Below are 20,310 nucleotides of genomic sequence, written 5' to 3'. Positions count from 1 at the left end.
CACAAGCTTTAAATGATACATTAAACAAGATGCACTTAATTGATATTTATAGGACATTCCATCCAAAAACAACAGAATACACATTTTTCTCAAGTGCTCATGGAACATTCTCCAGGATAGATCATATCTTGGGTCACAAATCAAGCCTTGGTAAATTGAAGAAAACTGAAATTGTATCAAGTATCTTTTCTGACCACAATGCTATGAGACTAGATATCAATTACAGGAAAAGAGCTGTAAAAAATACAAACACATGGAGGCTAAACAATACACTACTTAATAACGAAGTGATCACTGAAGAAATCAAAGAGGAAATCAAAAAATACCTAGAAACAAATGACAATGGAGACACGACGACCCAAAATCTATGGGATGCAGCAAAAGCAGTTCTAAGAGGGAAATTTATAGCAATACAATCCTACCTTAAGAAACAGGAAACATCTCGAATAAACAACCTAACCTTCCACCTAAAGCAATTAGAGAAAGAAGAACAAAAAAACCCAAAAGTTAGCAGAAGGAAATAAATCATAAAGATCAGGTCAGAAATAAATGAAAAGAAATGAAGGAAACGATAGCAAATATCACTAAAACTAAAAGCTGGTTCCTTGAGAAGATAAACAAAATTAATAAACCATTAGCCAGACTCATCAAGAAAAAAAGGGAGAAGACTCAAATCAATAGATTTAGAAGTGAAAAAGGAGAGGTAACAACTGACACCGCAGAAATACAAAGGATCATGAGAGATTACTACAAGCAACTCTATGCCAATAAAATGGACAACCTGGAAAAAATGGACAAATTCTTGGAAATGCACAACCTGCCAAAGCTGAACCAGGAAGAAATAGAAAATACGAACAGACCAGTCACAAGCACTGAAATTGAGACTGTGATTAAAAATCTTCCAACAAACAAAGCCCAGGACCAGATGGCTTCACAGCCTAATTCTATCAAACATTTAGAGAAGAGCTAACACCTATCCTTCTCAAACTCTTCCAAAATATAGCAGAGGGAGGAACACTCCCAAACTCATTCTATGAGGCCACCATCACCCTGATACCAAAACTAGACAAAGATGTCACAAAGAAAGAAAACTACAGGACAATATCGCCGATGAACATAGATGCAAAAATCCTCAACAAAATACTAGCAAATGCTATCAAACTACCATTGGCATTTTTCACAGAACTAAAACAAAAAATTTCACAATTTGCATAGAAACACAAAAGGCCCCAAAGACCAAAGCAATCTTGAGAAAGAAAAACAGAGCTGGAGGAATCAGGATCCCTGACTTCAGACTATACTACCAAGCTACAGTAATCAAGGCAGTATGGTACTGGCACAAAAACAGAAATATAGATCAATGGAAAAGGATAAAAAGCCCAGAGATAAACCCACGTACATATGGTCACCTTATCTTTCAGAAAGGAGGCAGGAATGTACAGTGGAGAAAGGACAGCCTCTTCAATAAGTGGTGTTGGGAAAACTGGACAGCTACATGTAAAAGTATGAGATTAGAACACTCCCTAATACCATACACAAAAATAAACTCAAAACGGATTGAAGACCTAAATGTAAGGCCAGAAACTATCAAACTCTTAGAGGAAAACATAGGCAGTACACTCTATGACATAAATCACAGCAAGATCCTTTTTGACCCACCTCCTAGAGAAATGGAAATAAAAACAAATGGGACCTAATGAAACTTCAAAGCTTCTGCACAGCAAAGGAAACCATAAACAAGACCAAAAGACAACCATCAGATCGGGAGAAAATATTTGCAAATGAAGCAACTGACAAAGGATTAATCTCCAAAATTTACAAGCAGTTCATGCAGCTCAATGTCAAAAAAAACAAACAACCCAATCCAAAAATGGGCAGAAGACCTAAATAGACATTTCTCCAAAGAAGATATACAGATTGCCAACAAACACATGAAAGGATGCTCAACATCAGTAATCATTAGAGAAATGCAAATCAAAACTACAATGAGATATCATCTCACACCGGTCAGAATGGCCATCATCAAAAAATCTAGAAACAATAAATGCTGGAGAGGGTGTGGAGAAATCGGAACACTCTTGCACTGTTGGTGGGAATGTAAATTGATACAGCCACTATGGAGAACAGTACGGAGGTTCCTTAAAAAACTACAAATAGAACTACCATATGACCCAGCAATCCCACTACTGGCCATATACCCTGAGAAAACCATAATTCAAAAAGAGTCATGTACCAAAATGTTCATTGCAGCTCTATTTACAATAGCCAGGAGATGGAAGCAACCTAAGTGTTCATCATCGGATGAATGGATAAAGAAGATGTGGCACATATATACAATGGAATATTACTCAGCCATAAAAAGAAACAAAATTGAGTTATTTGTAGTGAGGTGGATGGACCTAGAGTCTGTCATACAGAGTGAAGTAAGTCAGAAAGAGAAAAACGAATACCGTATGCTAACACATATATATGGAATCTAAGAAAAAAAGAAAAAAAAAGGTCATGAAGAACCTAGGGGTACAACGGGAATAAAGACACAGACTTACTAGAGCATGGACTTAAGGATATGGGGAGGGGGAAGGGTAAGCTGTGACAATGTGAGAGAGTGGCATGGACATATATACACTACCAAACATAAAATAGAAGCTAGTGGGAAGCAGCCACATAGCACAGGGAGATCAGCTAGGTGGTTTGTGACCACCTAGAGGGGTGGGATAGGGAGGGTGGGAGGGAGGGAGATGCAAGAGGGAAGAGATATGGGAACATAGGTATATGTATAACTGATTCACTTTGTTATAAAGCAGAAACTAACACACCATTGTAAAGCAATTATACTCCAATAGAGATGTTTTAAAAAAAAAAGGCACAAGGGAAATGTATGAGTTGGTGGAAATATTCTACACATGTTGGTTATACAACTTGTATATATTTGTCAAAATTCAAAGAACTGTACACCAATAAAAGAGTGAATTTTTACTCTATGTAAATCAAGTACTGACTTTTAAAAAAGGCAAGTTTACATTATAGAAAATGCAGAAAACAATATTTGGAAACTTGAGAGCAAAAAAATAGTGGAAACCTTTAAAATACATTCCATAGCATATGTGGAGTATGCCTCCTATTGATGTCATCAAGATAATACTGTCTATGATAGAGTGATATATGAGGACTATGCCAGAACCCCCCTTAAAATTTGAGATCAAAGTTTTAAAAAAGGCCTCCCTCTGAAAGACAGACAAAATTAAAGAAAGTTCTCTGGCCAAGTCCACTAACTTAGGGGGGAAAATGGCATTTCAAGTAGAGTCCTGAGAAACACCTAAGCCTAATCAAAGTAAACAGAGTATCCTCTAGACTGGATATAACTTTAAAAAAAAAAAAAAGAAAAAGAAAATTTGAAGATGTATTATTAACATATGTACATGTTAATGTATAATCTGCATGAAGTGGGGGAGGGCTAAAGAGAAGACTTTATCAGCATTTAGTAAGTACTTCTCAAGGGAGATAGAAAAACTGATTCTGGTAGATACATCATTACTAGAACTCTAGTATGGAGCAGAGATAGTTTATAAGGCTTTTACACAACCTAGAAGAATATCCCTCAAAACCATTTGATTTTCTTTGCCTTCCAAAAAAGCTTTTAATTTGGTTTTCCAAAGTCTCTGATGCTAAAAGAAGTGCCTACAATGACAGAAACTAGTATTCAGTACCCTACTATATAATTAACAGATTCTGGATTACAAAAAAAAAAAATTCTTATGACTTTGATTAGCATGAGTCAATCCCCCAGAATCTAATGTGTTGAATGAGTAGATAAAACCATATTTTGTGTTCTGCAAAACCTAGGGCCAGATAATAGACTGAAGCAGTCACCAACCTCTTTTTTGACATCTTTCTTTAAAAGGAATATTTGCATTTATAAAGAATATCCTTCACAGAGGGAGCACAAAGAAAAACACTACTGAGCCATGGACAAATGTCTGTGCTAAAAGAGACTTGAAGGGTCTTCTATTTGAGCCTCCTCATTTTGCAGATGAGAGGTTAAGTTGCATCTTAAAGCTTAAGTTACATGCTCAAGGCCTCAAAGTTAACCAGTCAGAGTCAGGCATTTAACACAGGTCTCCTGACTCCCCAACATCAGTGTTTTCCCCATTGGACTATACTGCCTGCTTCATCACACAGCAGTGTGTAAGAACAACTCTGAGGTCAGAGACCCATGTTCAAATCCCAGCTCCCACACTGACTAGCTGTGTAACATTGGGGGAGCTATTTAACATCTCTAAGCCTTATTGTACTCACCTGTAACTAGGGGCAATAATATTTTCTATTAAATAGGTAGGATTAAATGAAAGAATGCATATAAAGTGCTTATCACAGAGCCCAGAAACACAGTTAAGTACTCAATAAATTTTTAAATGGATCAATTAACACATATTACAATTAAGATACATAATATGGTCATTACATAACTCTCTAACACATAAGAATGGCACCATGTTATGATATGCATAATTTGTCAGTAGATTCATTTTAATTGTAATTAATTATGTCAGGGAAACATTATAAGGAGAGGAACAGAAAATCATAGAAAAAAAGGATGCAAAAAAGACTACTGAGATATTTCTAAACCCTTAATTTATCTTATTAGAATATAATTGAATTTACTGTATTTTCAAGTATCATATGTCAAAATGTATCTAGCTACTTATAAATAATCCTACATAATTTTGTAAAGTAACTGGATCCTAGGGGGCTTCCTTGGTGGCGCAGTGGTTGAGAGTCCGCCTGCTGATGCAGGGGACACAGGTTCATGCCCCGGTCCGGGAAGATCCCACATGCCGCAGAGCGGCTGGGCCCGTGAGCCATGGCCGCTGAGCCTGTGCGTCCGGAGCCTGTGCTCTGCAACGGGAGAGGCCACAACAGTGAGAGGCCCGTGTACTGCAAAAAAAAAAAAAAAAAAAAAAAAAAAAATAGTAGCTGGATCCTAATCAAGTGAGAAAACTTTCTATAGTCATTCTAAACCATAAATCCTAACTAAATAATAAACATATTTGCTCAGGAAAACTAATTTAATCACTCTTTAAAACTTTTTATTATAATAATAGAAAAATTGTGAAGATAGTTTAAAGATGTCGCATGTGTCCTTCCCCCAGCTTCCCCCAGTGGTAACTTATATAACTACAGTACATTGTCAAAACCAAGAAATTGACGTGTGAATTGAGATAAAATTCACAACATAAGATTACCATTTTAAAGTGTACAATTCAGAGGTTTTTAGTATATTCCTAGAGTTGTGCAACTATCACCACTAAATCACCACCTTTTGAAGTCACCATAACATATCTCTAAAGACCAGAAAATCTGATATGTTCATTTTTTAAAATAAATTTATTTGTTTATTTTATTTTTGGCTGCATTGGGTCTTCATTGCTGCATGCAGGCTTTCTCTAGTTGCGGCGAGCAGGGGCTACTCTTCTTTGTGATGCACGGGCTTCTCATTGTGGTGGCTTCTCTTGTTGAGGAGCACAGGCTCTAGGCCCGCAGGCTTCAGTAGTTAAAGCACGCGGGCTCGGCAGTTGTGGCTCGCGGGCTCCAGAGCACAGGCTAAGTAGTTGCAGCGCATGAGCTCAGTTTCTCCGCCACAGGTGGGATCTTCCCGGACCAGGGCTCACCCTCACATCCCCTGCGTTGGCAGGTGGATTCTTAACCACTGCGCCACCAGGGAAATCCCTGTTCATTTAAAAAAATCTATTTAGTTCAAGTCAGAGGTAACCTTACATTTGCATTATTAATAATCCCCTTTATCAGAGATAACATTTTCATTCATGCACATCTATTACCAACATTTGTTGGGTCCCAACATGAGACCTTACCTACTAACTGTACAAAGATATAATCTGTGCCCTTCCAACAGTTCACAGTCTAGTGAGAGGAAGACATGTGAGTGAACATTTACATTTCAATGTGGTAAGTGCTACAATAAGGCCCCCCAAGGCACTGCCCAGCAACACTGGGGAGTGAGTCTACCCTGGAATAAGGAGGTAATGAGAGGCTGATGATTCATGCAGCAGGAGGAGAAAATGCATATGGAGGATGATAGGAGACAAGGCTGGAAGGGAGGCAGCAGAGAGATGATGGAAGACCTCCTATGCCAAGCTAAAAGGCTGTAAGCCAGTAGGCAATGGGAAAAGCTTGAAGGATCTTAAAAAGAAAATGATCAGAGTTGCATTTTGGAAGCATGAGGAAGGTCGGAATTGGTTCACCACTCCGCAGGAGGGTAAAACTTAGACCTTTAGGACCCCATATCTGGCAAGCACAAATGGAGAGCCAGGGAAGGCAATGTAGGAGCTCTGATTCCTGCCATCACTGAGGCTAGAGTCCAAAGAGGAAAACTGAACTCATCTAGATCCCTATCTTACCTCAGAAACACCTGAGCTCTTGTGGCCTCTTGGAAGTTCCCATCTCATCCCACATAACAGAAGAAGCCTAAGGGAGTGATGAGTGAATTCAGCTTGGTGTGCTATCAATAAGACCATGCCGGTCATTAAAATTGAAATCTCTCTCTATCAGTTGGCAAATAGCCTCTGCCCTGAGAGGCTTCTCCCTTCTGCCCTGGGACCAATCCCAACCCCACCTCCCATGATTCAGCACTAAATATTTAGTGTCTGGCGCAGCACAGGGCGCTAGACCCAACTTCAGTGCCCTCTGGCAGAGTCTTGGTCAGTGAGGTAGGTATTCACCATGACTCATTGATTGTTGAATATTTTAAACATCACCCCCACATGGGGGCCAAGCCCAGAGGCCTCATTTAAACCATTAAGCTCTTCTATCACATTCAGCTGCAACAACAAAAAATAACAGGTTGGCCAAAAAGTTCGTTTGGGTTTTTCCTTAAGATGTTACAGAAAAAACCCAAACAAACTTTTTGGCCAAACCACAGATCTTCAATGTTCTTTCATTATCCCCAACTTTCTTCTCCAGATCCTCCCTCCAAATTCTGACCAGGTATTTCTGCTTAAGGCTCATCTTGCTCTATCCCGACTGTTTCTCTGGTTTTAATCTTTTGTTTCTTCCTTTAGTCAACTATTTTAACTCTCCATCCAGTTTCACTGATTTTAGCTGTCCAGAGAGAGTAAAGACTTTCCTGGTCATGGGCAGCCCTACCATGTCCACCCATTCCCTAAGAACCAGACCTGAAGTCACAGTAGACATAGAGTCTCATTAGGTCTATTAACCCATTAAGTATAAAAAAACTGCAAAAAAGTTAATAGAAAACTCTAAGCATATAATACTCAGCCCAACCTCAAGATACCATTTTATACAATACAGACTTTCATTTGTTTGTATTGTCTCAAATTCCAATTAACTAAAATATACAACACTTTTGTGTTAAATAATGAAATTAAAGGATATGGATCACATTATGCCTCAGTGTATATATACATACGCTATGATTATATCTTTTTTTAACACTTCCCCCCACCAACAGAAGGTGTAGCCACCACACAAAGAATCTGACCATAAGCAAAGGTATAACTTGGCAGTGATGCCAATTAGAAGTGGTGATAAGAGACTGTATTAAATGAATGGCCCAAAGTATAAATCAGCATAAAACAGAGGACATAATAAGAGATGGACAGAAGAGCTATCATGTCAGAAAAGGTGGTAGGAAATAAAATTGTGGAAACCAAGAAGAGAAAGTAAAGTTTTTCTACTTCTTTTGTCATTTTCTTTTGACCAGAAGCTAAAGGTATCTTATATGAGATACATTATTAGTAGGAATAGTCCATAATATTTTATAATGACACACTAAAAGATCTAATTTGCAGCAAGACAATATAATAGCATTCTATCTGTCTCCTTAGAATAATCAGACTGTCTAGTATTCCCAAAATCAAAAATTGGAATACAGGTAATATGTGTTCTCCTTTACCATAAAAATTATTAGTAGACAATTCCTAGATGTGCTTTCTGTACTATGGGTATTCATTTAAACAAACTTGTCTAAATTACCCAAGGTGTATTTAAAAATAAGCAAAGAAAGTGTTGATTAGCTATTCTGCTTATAAAACCTGACATTACAATAGTTAGCTCAGTAACTTATGTCCTACAGCTATACCAAGCAAACTCTCATTCACTTCTTTTTTTTAACCTACTTCACATGTACCAGAACCTGAAACTGGACAGAGATTGAAGAAGCTGCACTGTAGTACTGGAACTACCTTCTGTTTTGATCAGATTTTTATCTCTCAACAGCCAAATTTCCTGAGTGGCCTCCCAAAGAGCTGATGGGATATTCTGTTGTACAGATGAGTGTTACTACGAAATTGTAGGTTCAACATGTCTTATAACATCCCACGCATCATTGCCAGTCCATAGGTCCTCCGGACCTACAAACCTCCAATTCCGTAATCACTCCAGGGGCTTTTAGATTTTTCTAGAGGCAAAAATCTGAAAGAGGGCAGGCTGGATGCCTTCTCCAGCCTCAATTATCCCCTAGAAGTACTTGAGATCCTTAGGTGAATTGATTAATTCCGCTTCCTTGTGTTGTGATCAATGTTCTTACCTGCTTGGCTCATGTTTGACAAAACAAGAATCTTAGTAGCACCTCCTCACTAGAGTATCTGGAATCCTCTGGGACTCCTGAAGCCAACTCTTCCACTTAGGTGTCCTCAGAATTAGGCTAGGACCCAGACTAGAGGCCCTTGAGTTAAATCAAGCTATAGAGAAATAAGGCTGTGCACCTGCCTAGAGGCAAAGGATAGTTTGCCTGATTATGCAGTGCCTGGAGGGAGTACCAGACTGAGAAGATTCCTAATGATTTGGCTTTCTCCTACCACAAATTCAATAAAAGTGGCCAGACATTTGAGTGTGCCCTAGGGCATGCTGTTTTGAGGTACCACTATTTCTTTCAGGCCTTGGGCCTGTGGGCCTTTGCTAATTTAACTGGCTCCCATAATACCATTTCACAGAAAGCCTCCTTAAACTCGCCAACAAAATGGAGTGCTTGTATTGTCAGTCATTCCCCTATTCATCAGTCTTTAGACTATCCCTCCTTATTCTCCTCTTCCAGAGCAAAATAACCTATTAGCATTGGCATTCTGCCGAACATTGATTGCCCAAATGCCAAACAGTGCTTTCTTGGAGGTTCCCATCCCCTAAGCTCCAGCCTGGCACTGTGTTGAGTGCTAAAAGTGCACCCTGTGTAGGGCTGGGAACTTTGGAGCCAGCAGGCAGCAGCTCACAGGAGAATCCAGGGAAGCACTCCTCTGTCCTCCAGAAAAGCTATTTTGGGTGGCCACTTAGGTTTGGGAATAGAGATGCTGAAAAGTGCCTTTTAGGGCTCCACGGGTTACATTTCCTAACTGTTAATGCACAATCTAGGCTACACTGTATCAGTCAAAGGATTTTCAAACAACAGCTGAATGTTGGAATTTGATACCCTCTTTTTTTGTCAGATAACTAAACTGATACCAGACATGACGTCCCTTGAAAATAAAATTCATACTTAGTTGCTGCAGTCACAGAATTAAGATATCCCAATCTACCTCTTCTTTATATGATGCCATTGCTTTGTGAAAAATCTTAATTTGTGTTACACAGTTTTGGAATTAGATTTAATTCATTGCCAGCTTTATGCATTTATTTTTAGTTTAGACTGATTCCTCTGAGCACGTCAAGAATGATTGAAATTTGCTGACAGTAATTTTTCCTAGGCAAGTAGATTTCTGTCGTTTGACTCAACTGTACCAGAGTAAGTCAAATCAACATAGTAAAGGAAAGACTAAGCATACTTGGCTTTACATTTTTAGCTTTTCTACCTAGAAGTAGCCTGCTGTTACCTTAGCCTGGAATGCCCTTTACCCATCCGCACAGCCCATTTTCTGCTTTTGGCAATCTTTCATGACCTAGTTCAAATCTCACCTCCTTTGAGAAATATTTAATTTCAAGTCCCCCACATGTGCACTGCCACAGCATATCACCTTGTCCTAGCCCTGAATTCTGTCATGTTTCATAGTTTGCTATTTACATGTTTATAATCTCTCTCTAGACTGTAAGTCCTTGGACAGGGAGCTTTACTCCTCCTATTCCCCCAGTGCTTTAAGTTGTGAAGATTTCTTTGAAAAACAGTATACAAATATGAAATAACCATATTGTTTGTAGGTCAGGAAAGACAAAAATAAAACTAACCAATAAATATAAGAGCATCAAATTGGAATTATGAACCATCTTTAGAATCCTGCCCACTTGAAGACAGATATGCATATCTGCAAATAACTTTTTACCTTTTAAGGGTAGAGAATCAGTTAAAGCCATTCAGAAATAAATCAAAAGTCAGAAATATGAGATTCACTCTTGGCTTCTCCTTCTCCCTCATTTTTTATATCCAGTCAATCAACAATACTCATCAATGTTATCTACTAAATATCTGTGTGACCAAGTAGTAGCTATTCTCAAACCTCAGCAAGCATAAGACTCAGCTGAAAGACTTAAACTGATGAGTTCCAGGCCCCAACTTTCCAATTTGCCAGGTCTGCAGTGGGGACATGAATCTGCATTTCTAACGAGTACCCACGTGAAACTAATGCTCCTCATCCAGGAACCACACTTTTAAACCACTGAGAAGGTTTAACCCACCCACTCTATTCTCCTTGCTTTTAACATGGTTCACAATTTCTACAAAAGGAAGAAAACCCCTGAGTTGTGACACAGTAAGATGGCTCAAATAAGGCTATAAGAATAGCTAGGTTTGGTCCTGATCCTGAATGGCTTCCCCTGGTGGGCAGTGGTTGCCTAACTTGAAATGATCTTTAACATAAAAGAACAAGTCCTAAAGCATTTCTGGAGTGGTCCAGAGTGCCTCTAAATACAGACCAACAGATGAGGTCATGGTAATGCAGGGAGTCAGAAGTAGAGGAGGGGGATGAAAGCTATAATCACTGTCAAAGGGGTGTTTTCTGTAGACAAGTGAATGGAGCTATTGTACACAAACTCAGTGGTTGCCAAGCATGTGGCCCAATTATTTTGCCTGTATGAGCATGGCACGGAAGGATCTCCTTAGAGGACTTGATTCACACAGTTGATGTTTACTCTGACGGTAGCAAGCAAAAGCCTAGAGAGTTTGAACCTAAGATTCCTCACAAGTTCCTACCTTCCAAATCTAGGATATGATGCAATTAAGCTGGAAAGACCACAGAGTAAAACACCATCCTTAGAAAGAGTAAATTATAATTGGTGAAAGACCAATACAGGGGCCTATCTTGTTCAAAATATTGACAACAGTAATGAGCGTCACGTGATGGCCTTGGGAGGCAAGAGGTCCATAATTTAAATCTGGGGATTATCCTCCCAGAGAAACTGCTCTCCCTAGTCTATCTTTGGCTCTACTACATGTAAAATGTTTGTAAAAGCTTCAAAAGTTCTATTGGCCACCAGGGCCTAGGGTCTTAAAGGAACAGAAGGTCTGCTTCAATGGCTAGGATAGACGTATGACAAGGTGTTTTGCTTTCTTAGGGGAAATACCATTCACTGTACAGCATAGGATGGAGATGCTTCAGTACTCTCCAAATTTCTCAGCTGCATAAGAAAACCATTCAGGTGGTTGGCTTGAGCCCCAAGGATCAAGGCCATAAAACAGAGGGGCAACAACTGCCACTGGGCCTCCTAGAGAGCAGCACCCTCCTCCCTGAGCACCATTAGGTGAGATACAGAAGCTATGAGGTTGCTGCCAATCCTCCATGATATTCACATCTCCTGTACAAGCTCTGGCTAGGCACAGCTGAGGAAGAGTGACCCACAGGAGGCTGCTCCAAGAAACAGGATCTGCAGAGTCCAACAGAATGTTACAGATGAGGCTATTAGAGAGCAGATGAATTCAACTTAAAATAGACATAGGGCTTCCCTGGTGGCACGGTGGTTAAGAATCCACCTGCCATGATTTGTGACCACTAGAGGGGTGGGATAGGGAGGGTGGGAGGGAGACGCAAGAGGGAGGGGATATGGGGATATATGTATATGTATAGCTGATTCACTTTCTTATACAGCAGAAACTAATACACCATTGTAAAGCAATTATACTCCAATAAAGATGTTAAAAAAAAAAAAAAAAGAATCCACCTGCCAATGCAGGGGACACGGGTTCAATCCCTGGCCCGGGAAGATCCCACATGCCGCGGAGCAACTAAGCCCGTGAGCCACAACTACTGAGGCCCGTGCGCCTAGAGCCGGTGAGCCACAACAAGAGAAGCCACCGCAATAAGAAGCCCGTGTACCACAATGAAGAGTAGCCCCCGCTCACCGCAGCTAGAGAAAGCCCAAGCACAGCAATGAAGACACGACACAGCCAAAAATAAAAACAAATAAATAAATAAATTTATTTTTAAAAATAATAAAATAAAATAGACATAATTAGAAACAGATTGGGAAGCATGGTTCACTTCCTGTCCAGACAACAGGTTAGAAAATGAGGCTGTGAGGAGGTTGCTTTATGTAGTACTGACATGGAGCAAAGGAGTGCAGGAGGGTTCTGTGGCTGTGGTGAACCGTATGCGCAATACCCTAATTCTGCCAGACCTCTAACGCTCCATGAAGCACTGTACTACACAGTATTCATTTGCTGTAAGCCTTCTAAACCTGCAGAGATGGGGGAAGTGAGGGCACCTGAAAGGCTTGAAATCCTAACAGACAAAGGAAAAAAATCATAGGAGCTGTGGGCTGAAGCTCCACTAATTCAACAAAGGATAACTGCAAAAAGTTAGCAGGTTTCATAAAATACCACACTTACATACTGTACTTCTCACCAGAGAGAGGGGCTACCCAGCAAAATGGTTTGAAATGGGATGGGATGAAACTACAAAAAGGGTTATACAATTGTTAGAAAATGTTTATTGTTTTCAGGCAGAAGAAATTTTAAAGTGTTGTAGTTAACACAGCAATCATGTAGCACAAACGAATCAGAAAAAGTATTTACTGAACTATGTAAGGCACTGAACTAGGTGTTGTAATTCTTAGGGTTTAAGATTTATAGCTTCCTCTTACTCTCTCCTTTATAAATTCTAAAGTATAATCTATCAGAAAATAAAGTTCTTAAAATAATCCAAAATATTTTAATATAGTAACTATTATATCATTGGTAAATTGCCTCTAAAGCTAATGCCTTGCTACTTATTTTGGATTACACATTTTAAGAATTATACATAAACCACTACAAACATACGAAAAATGACTGTTTTTTGCCTTCAGGTCGTCTGATTTTATTTTGGCAAACATTTCTTTTTTAAAATATGATATTAATATCACAGACATGATACACAAGTCTCTGGACAACGTATAAACAGAGGACTCAAAATCACATGCTCTGTACACTATGTTGAATTGCCTCATCTAGCATATTCATTCCAAGCATTTAACAGAATGCAAATTCATACAAATACCCTTGAGTAAAATCTGCTGTAGTGATTGCATTTAGGTTTCTCTTGGATGCCAATGACACTAATTAAACAAGACTTCTTCAAGAAGAAAAAGAATGAAAGCATAAATACACATCTAGAATTTACCTTCTGTACTGAAAAGACTGATTTGCATTAGTTTTATACAATAAATGTTTTAATATACAAATTAAGAAACAGAACACAAGTGCTTTTAGGATCCTAGAAGGCTAATTTTGGAACTTAGTTTTAAGAATTAGATTCTAACTGACTTTCTATTGTAACAGAGATCCTGAGACAGCATAATTACTTTTTAAAATAAAGTTTTTAAAAACCAATATTCATGAAAATACAACAGCCTTGTGTTGTTCTCTGTGAATAAAATTATCCTAATTCTCTAAGTACATCCTTTTTGCATTAATGAAACGAAGGATTCCACTTACCAAGAAGCAGAAGTTCTTAGAAAAGACAAATCACGGTCCAAGCAATAAATTCCTCTCTAAAGCCAAAGACTTGGTAGAATAGAAGAAAAGCAAACCTGAACTCTTGATTTTAAAGAAGAGTTCTAATAAAGATTTCAGTTATGCCAGTCTTGAATTTCACAATTTTACTGAAATTAATCAGAAATCATTTTACGGGGACTTACAGCTTAAGTTAAATTATTTTTCTAAAAAAGTAAAACATTTCTCAATTCTATTTCTGAACTGAATAGAATAAGGCACAATGTAAGTACAGTATATTAGTCTATTTAAATGTTCCTTATTATTTGTTTTTTGTTTTTGTTTTTGTTTTTTGCGGTACGCGGGCCTCCCACTGTTGTGGCCTCTCCCGTTGTGGAGCACAGGCTCCAGACGCACAGGCTCAGCGGCCATGGCTCACGGGCCCAGCCGCTCCGTGGTATGTGGGATCTTCCTGGACCAGGGCACGAACCCATGTCCCCTGCATTGGCAGGCGGACTCCCAACCACTGCGCCACCAGGGAAGCCCCTGTTCCTTATTATTTGTAGTGATATCTCCAAATAACTTTCTCTTTACTGCGAAATAAGTATTAAATTTCCATTTTATAGACGAGGAAATTAAGGTACAGACAGGTGAAGTAACTTAAGGAGTCAGAATGGATGGAGGGAATAAAGATGGGATTTAAAGACAAAGGGGCTGGGGTTTAAATACAGTACAGCCACCTACTAGCTTTGAGCAAGTTCCTTCATCTGGGACTATTCTTCATCTGTAAAATGAGGATAATACCACCTACCTCTCAACGGCTGATGTAAGGTATAAGCAAAGCACCTAGCACAAAGCCTAGTACATAGTTAGCCATTCAACAAATATAAGCTCTCCCACCAATCTACAATCCCATTTTCTTTAGCTGGTACAATGGGTATAAAATCAATCCATAACACTGATGTGAGGGAAATGAGATAATAATACAGGCGAAGTGCCTGGCAGGTGCAAGGATCAATACATCTGTTCTCTCCCTCAATATTCTCTCCCTTACTCCATGTCCCACAGTTACTAAATGGCTGAGCCACAATCAAATCCACATCTTGGTTCCACTTAGAACTGCCTCTGCACACACATTTCATTTATGGTTGTACCTTATTTAACTGCAAAAACTAATCTAACCTAGCTGCTTAATCAGTTGTTATTTTAATGTGTTCCCAGTAAAATCAAATTCATTTCTAGGGTAGCTTTACTTTTCAGCAATAACCCCAAAAAATTGATTAATATTCTGACTTGGCAATATATATTTTTCAATACATATTTCTACTGGCATTTCTGGAATATATTCTTAATATTTTATAAGCTGTTATAACCTGAAAGATAGTTAAAAATCTATTCTTTAGATATTACATGCCTAAGCACCTAAATGACTCCATTTGGAGAGTTCAAAGATAGTAGCTAACCTTTTCATTTTTCCTATTTTCTCCCAAATAAAATAACAAAGTAAGATAGTAAATGTGGTAAGTAAATAAATATGTGCTTAAATGAAACAGATGTGTGAAAAATATGGACCAGATCTGCATTTATGAGGCAATGACCTTCAAAACTGGCAGGGAGCTGTTAACAATGTTCTTCACAGGGGAGCAATTATACTACAACCCTCCTATGTATACTTTCATTTCTCATGGTCTACAACTACATTCGCATATCAGAAAGAATAAAAGAATAGTCTGGTAACTGTGGCAACCTTCATTGAGAAGATATAAGGCATTTTCATTACCTTAATAATCACATCCTAAATGCCAGATCAATATAACTACTGCAATATGAAAGACCAACACTTTGACAGAATTTCCTACAACTGAAATTTACCAAATGTAGCTATTATGACTCTAACCCAGTGATACACTTCTGATTCTGTAATACCCTAAGTGGTCTCTGAAGACCTCAAGAAGCACTGAAATTTTTCTAAAATAAATACCTTATTTAAAGAAAAATATGCCATACAATACTTTTAGGAAAAGGAGGTCAAATTATCACCAATTTTTTTTTATACACAGTACTGCAATTCCTAAATGTTGTAAATACAGCTTTAACCCAGTAAGTAGCTCACATACTGATTTAAAAGACCCTGTGCCCAGTGTCTGACAAATAAGCGCATACGTGCTCGCTCTCTCTCTCCCCCCCCACCCCCCAACACACACACACACACACACACACACACACACACACACACACACACACAATAGAAATATACAAGCGGGAAAAGTTGCTAAGAAAAGCTCAATCTCTAATTCTCAAAAAAAGGTGTATGCACAAAATATTAACTTCACATAAAATATTGTCTTATTTTCCACATTTCCTCACATGGGTAAAAAACAAAAGCAATTCACAATAGTAGTGCCAAAGAATGACAATATTACATATACTTTAGAATTCCTGTGTTTTTTAAATTTCATGCAAGAATCACAATGCACGATCATTAACATATCTAGATAGTGAACACTTACTACAGTATGGTCATATTACACCAAGCTTAATTTTTTAAGTGGCCTAAATTTTTATAACATATTACATTGTAATAATGTAAAATAAGACCAGCAGGAAAATAAATACAACCATAGTAGCATATAGCAAGCATAAATCCAATAAGTCCTGCTCAACTTAAAAATATTTTTCGCAACAGTAATAAAAACCACCCACAACTATAATACCAATAAGCCAACTGGGTTTTCCACTATCCGAGAAAAATAACTAGTTGCCTTGTTGTGATACCTTAAAACCACAAGGTTACCACTAAATGGAGAGGTGATATGAATTGTGTTTCATTTGTACTTTATATCTTGGCAGAAGTTAATGATCTGTCCCAGAAATTTTATTTCACCATATACCCCAAAAGTATCTTTAGGACTCATGAAGTCTAAATCTCACACTGCCCTTGATATGCTATTGTGTAAATGCTTTAAATTTTAAAACAAAAGAATAAAGACCTTAAAAGCTCTGCACGATGTATTCAAATGGTAAGGATGCCCACTCAATCCATGTTTCCTCCGAGCCCCCCACCAAAAAACAAAAAAAAACTGTACATGACACATAAAGGTACAATAGAAACAAAAAGTAGCATGACACTCATTCAGTAAGGAAATAATACACAACATCTCTATATCATATTCAACTACAAAAATCCTTTCACTTGATGGCTAGCATCTTTATGACTGCTTAATCTGTATTTAAGTGGCCTGAAAAAGAGATTTTGTTCTCTTTCTCTACCCTCATAGATCTTTGGCAGCAGTCAGCACTCATGCCCAGAGCTGGTTTTGGAGGTGGGAGAATAAGGAAAGTGGAGAGAAGGCTGACCTGAGCACGGAGTCAGCAGAGAGCATTTGCTCTCATATACTATCCAGCGTCTTTCTCACCCACCGCTATTTTCCGCTATTGAGCATTGTCAGCGAAAAAAATTAATGGGGGAGGGGGGCGGGGAAAGAGACAAAGAGAGTAGGACCCCGGCCGTCAGTTTTTGTCTGCCACATCTGAGGTGAGAAGCCCTCTCGGGTTTCTTGCTGCAAAGGCAAGGGATCAGGTGAGACCCTCTGGGTCCAGCTCAATTTGCTTCTCCAGAAAGAGCAGTTTTCGGCAGTGAGCGCAGGATCCTCCTGGCTGGTGAACTAAACACCGGAGCATTGTTAATGTTTTCTATCTCTTACTTTATAAAGGAGGGAGAGGGCTGTGACTGCATTCCTGGGAAAGACTACTACTCCTGACGTGCCACATAGCGAGAGGTTGTAAAAATCCCTTCAAAAATACCAGGTTCTGAAGAAATGCTGTGCAGCCTTATCGTATTGTTGGCGTTTTTTTGTAAGTCACCGATTCGCACCAACGCCAACCCTCAAATCGCTGGGACTTGTTGCTAAATCTTTACCTCACGGCCCCCAGAATTGCCCAACTGAATAAGATTTGGGGAGCGAAAGGCCAGAGGGGGGCCTACGTCTTTAAAACCCGGAAGGCTGGTATCCCCTTCAATAGGCCACTCTGCATGGGCTACGCGTTCAATTCTACCTTCTGAGAGCTCTGACTCACAAATGCTGGGCCGGTGGGGGGGTGCAAATTATGACATACACCAGTATCCTTCCAGCCAAAGAGATGTAAGAAAAGCCGCCAGCCGTCCTTGCCGGGCCGGAGAGTCAAAGCCTGCGCCCCCCGACGGGGCGGCCGGGGAAAGAGCCTCCCTCCCGACGCCCGAGGAAGGTGCTCCCCACACCGGCGGGCTCGAGGAGCCAGGATAGAGCGTCCTCACCTCGGGAGAGGGCAGGGGACGAGGTGGGGGTCCAGGACGCGAGGACTCGCCTCTCAGCAGCGCCGAGCTCCGAGTGCCCAGCCCCGGACTGGGGCTCAGGCAGAGGCTCCCTGCACCGGGGCCGTCCGCCGCAGCCAGGGGTGGACAAAGCGCTGGGGTCTGGAGCGACGCGCGGGCGCGGGCCAAGTTGGCCAGACTCGGGGGACGAGGGGGTCCCGCGGGCGGGGCGGCGCGGCACTGACCTGGATGGTGCAGGTGTACTCGCTGTCGTCCAGCAGCCGCACGGTGCAGCTGTACTCGCGCTCCAGGCTCCTGCTGCTGCCGCTCATCAACCTGCTCAGCATCTTCCCGCCCGCCCGCCCCCGGGAGAGACGCGGCGGCGCTGCGGACCCCGGACCAGGCGCCCCTCAGCCGGGCAGCTCCGCACCGGCCCCAAGCACCTGCACCATCACCCCAGCGCGGACGCCGCCGCTGCCTCCTGCTGACCCAGCCCCTCCTCCTTCTCCTCCTCCTTCTCCGCCACCGCCTCCCCACAGCCCAGAACAAGCGCCCGGCTCTCTTTCCTCCGCGCCCCACTGCCCGTGTCCTGCTCGTGGGGCGGGGCCTGGCCGGAGGGGCCCAATGGGGTCAGCGCGGCGGAACCGAATGGCAGACAGTCAAGCCAATAGAAATAGGGCATTGCGATGATGGACAAGCTGGGGAAGCAATCACGGGAAAGCAGTCGGACCGAGCCAAGCCGGACCAGCCCTCTGGCGTCCCAAACCAGGGGCTCCTTTTCTCCCTGCGGTTCCTGTAGATGCTACTTCCCCGCCCCCGGGCCAGGTGTGGGCACCCGGCTCGATCAATGTCAGCTGTTTGGAATATATTTGGCCTCTCCTTCAAGGGCCAAGCCTCACACTCTGCAACGCCTCGGTTCTCGCCTCTCGGGAGCCGGAGCGGTGAGAGCTCACAATCCCTGCACCTGCAGAATGCAAGCACCTTCGGCTCTGGACCAGGCGGCTACCCCCACCTGCGCGGTATCCCAAGGCAGCCCGACGGTCTCCTCTGCTCCACCCCTCTTATTTTGGAGAACATCTGTTTTACAAGAGCTACTTAAGGAAAACCTGCAGGGTTCCCAGAGGGTCTGAAGCACCAGGGTTTAACCCCTAGAAAACCCTCCACTCAAACACCCTTTGCCTCCTTCCTTTTATTTTCAGAAGACAAAAGGAAAAGACTGAGACGTGCTCCTTCAGCCGGTATAATACAGAGGAAACGATCAATCCTTTCCTTACACCTTTAGAACTAGAATTATCGTGTCTTCATACTTCCTCAACAAAACGCCAGAGTATGTAAGGAGGTATACATCACAAAGAAAAAAAATTGTCTCCTGCCTTCTCTGACCTCATATCTAAAGACCTCATGTTCTTTATAAAAATTTCACTAAGAGACAGTATTCTCCCTCAAAAAATTTTGATGGAAGGAAATGTTACAAAAGGATCAAATCAACAAAGAACGTTAATGCTGTAATAAATATATTAATTGAAAATAATGAAATACACATAATTTCCTGTTATTTTCATTTACACTGTTGTTTGTAGGTATAACATAACAAAAATAAAATCCACTGTTAACCGAGAAAAAAGCCCGACCATTAAAGTATGCTTCTTCCCTAGTGTCTTTGGACTCCAGAATTTATCCTTTTTTTTTGCATGTGACCCACCCTGCCCCACTTTGTATCTTGGATTGCTTATCACCTCAGTAACCTGGATTGCTCTCCTCATTAGTTACATTCTCCCCTATGGCATTCAGGAGCCATAAGAGGAGGTTCTTCTTCTCAGTGCAATCCTGGATGAGTTAGTTTAGAAACTAGAAGCAGTGAGTCAAGTATTCTAGCCATAAAACCAGATGTGAGCTCCTCTATTTCATAGCTCCAGCAGGTAGCCTGGTGCCTGCAACATAATACTCAATAAATGTTTTTTAAATGAAGTAAATGGAATTGATAGATATTGTACAGCATCTAAACCCCAAGAGAAGAAACTAAGAGAATTTCAGGAAGGTCTTAGAGACAAGTACAATTATTAATGTGTCAAAGTGATATTCTACAGAGTTCAGCTTTGTTGTGTAGTTGGGAGAAGATGATGAAAGATTTCAGACGGGCAGAACTTTTGTTGAA

At 40.6% G+C, this 20,310-nt stretch overlaps 1 protein-coding gene across 6 annotated transcripts in view; it reads right to left on the bottom strand.

The window, feature by feature from the left end:
- Positions 1 to 18,502, bottom strand: part of FRMD5 (FERM domain containing 5) — a gene marked incomplete at both ends in the record, with an annotated part of 347,778 nt that extends 329,276 nt beyond the window's left edge. For all 6 annotated transcript variants that reach the window (XM_079700554.1, XM_079700555.1, XM_079700551.1 and 3 more), the window contains one exon: positions 18,401 to 18,502. In XM_079700554.1, coding sequence (XP_079556680.1) covers positions 18,401 to 18,502 — 102 coding nt within the window. The remainder of the gene's footprint in view (positions 1 to 18,400) is intronic.
- Positions 18,503 to 20,310: the final 1,808 nt, after the last annotated feature.

The sequence above is a fragment of the Hyperoodon ampullatus genome, assembly GCF_949752795.1.
Source record: "Hyperoodon ampullatus genome assembly, chromosome: 3".
Classification (NCBI taxonomy): domain Eukaryota; kingdom Metazoa; phylum Chordata; class Mammalia; order Artiodactyla; family Ziphiidae; genus Hyperoodon; species Hyperoodon ampullatus.
The sequence above is the reverse complement of the archived record's forward strand: the minus strand, read 5'-3'. Positions and strand labels throughout refer to the sequence as shown.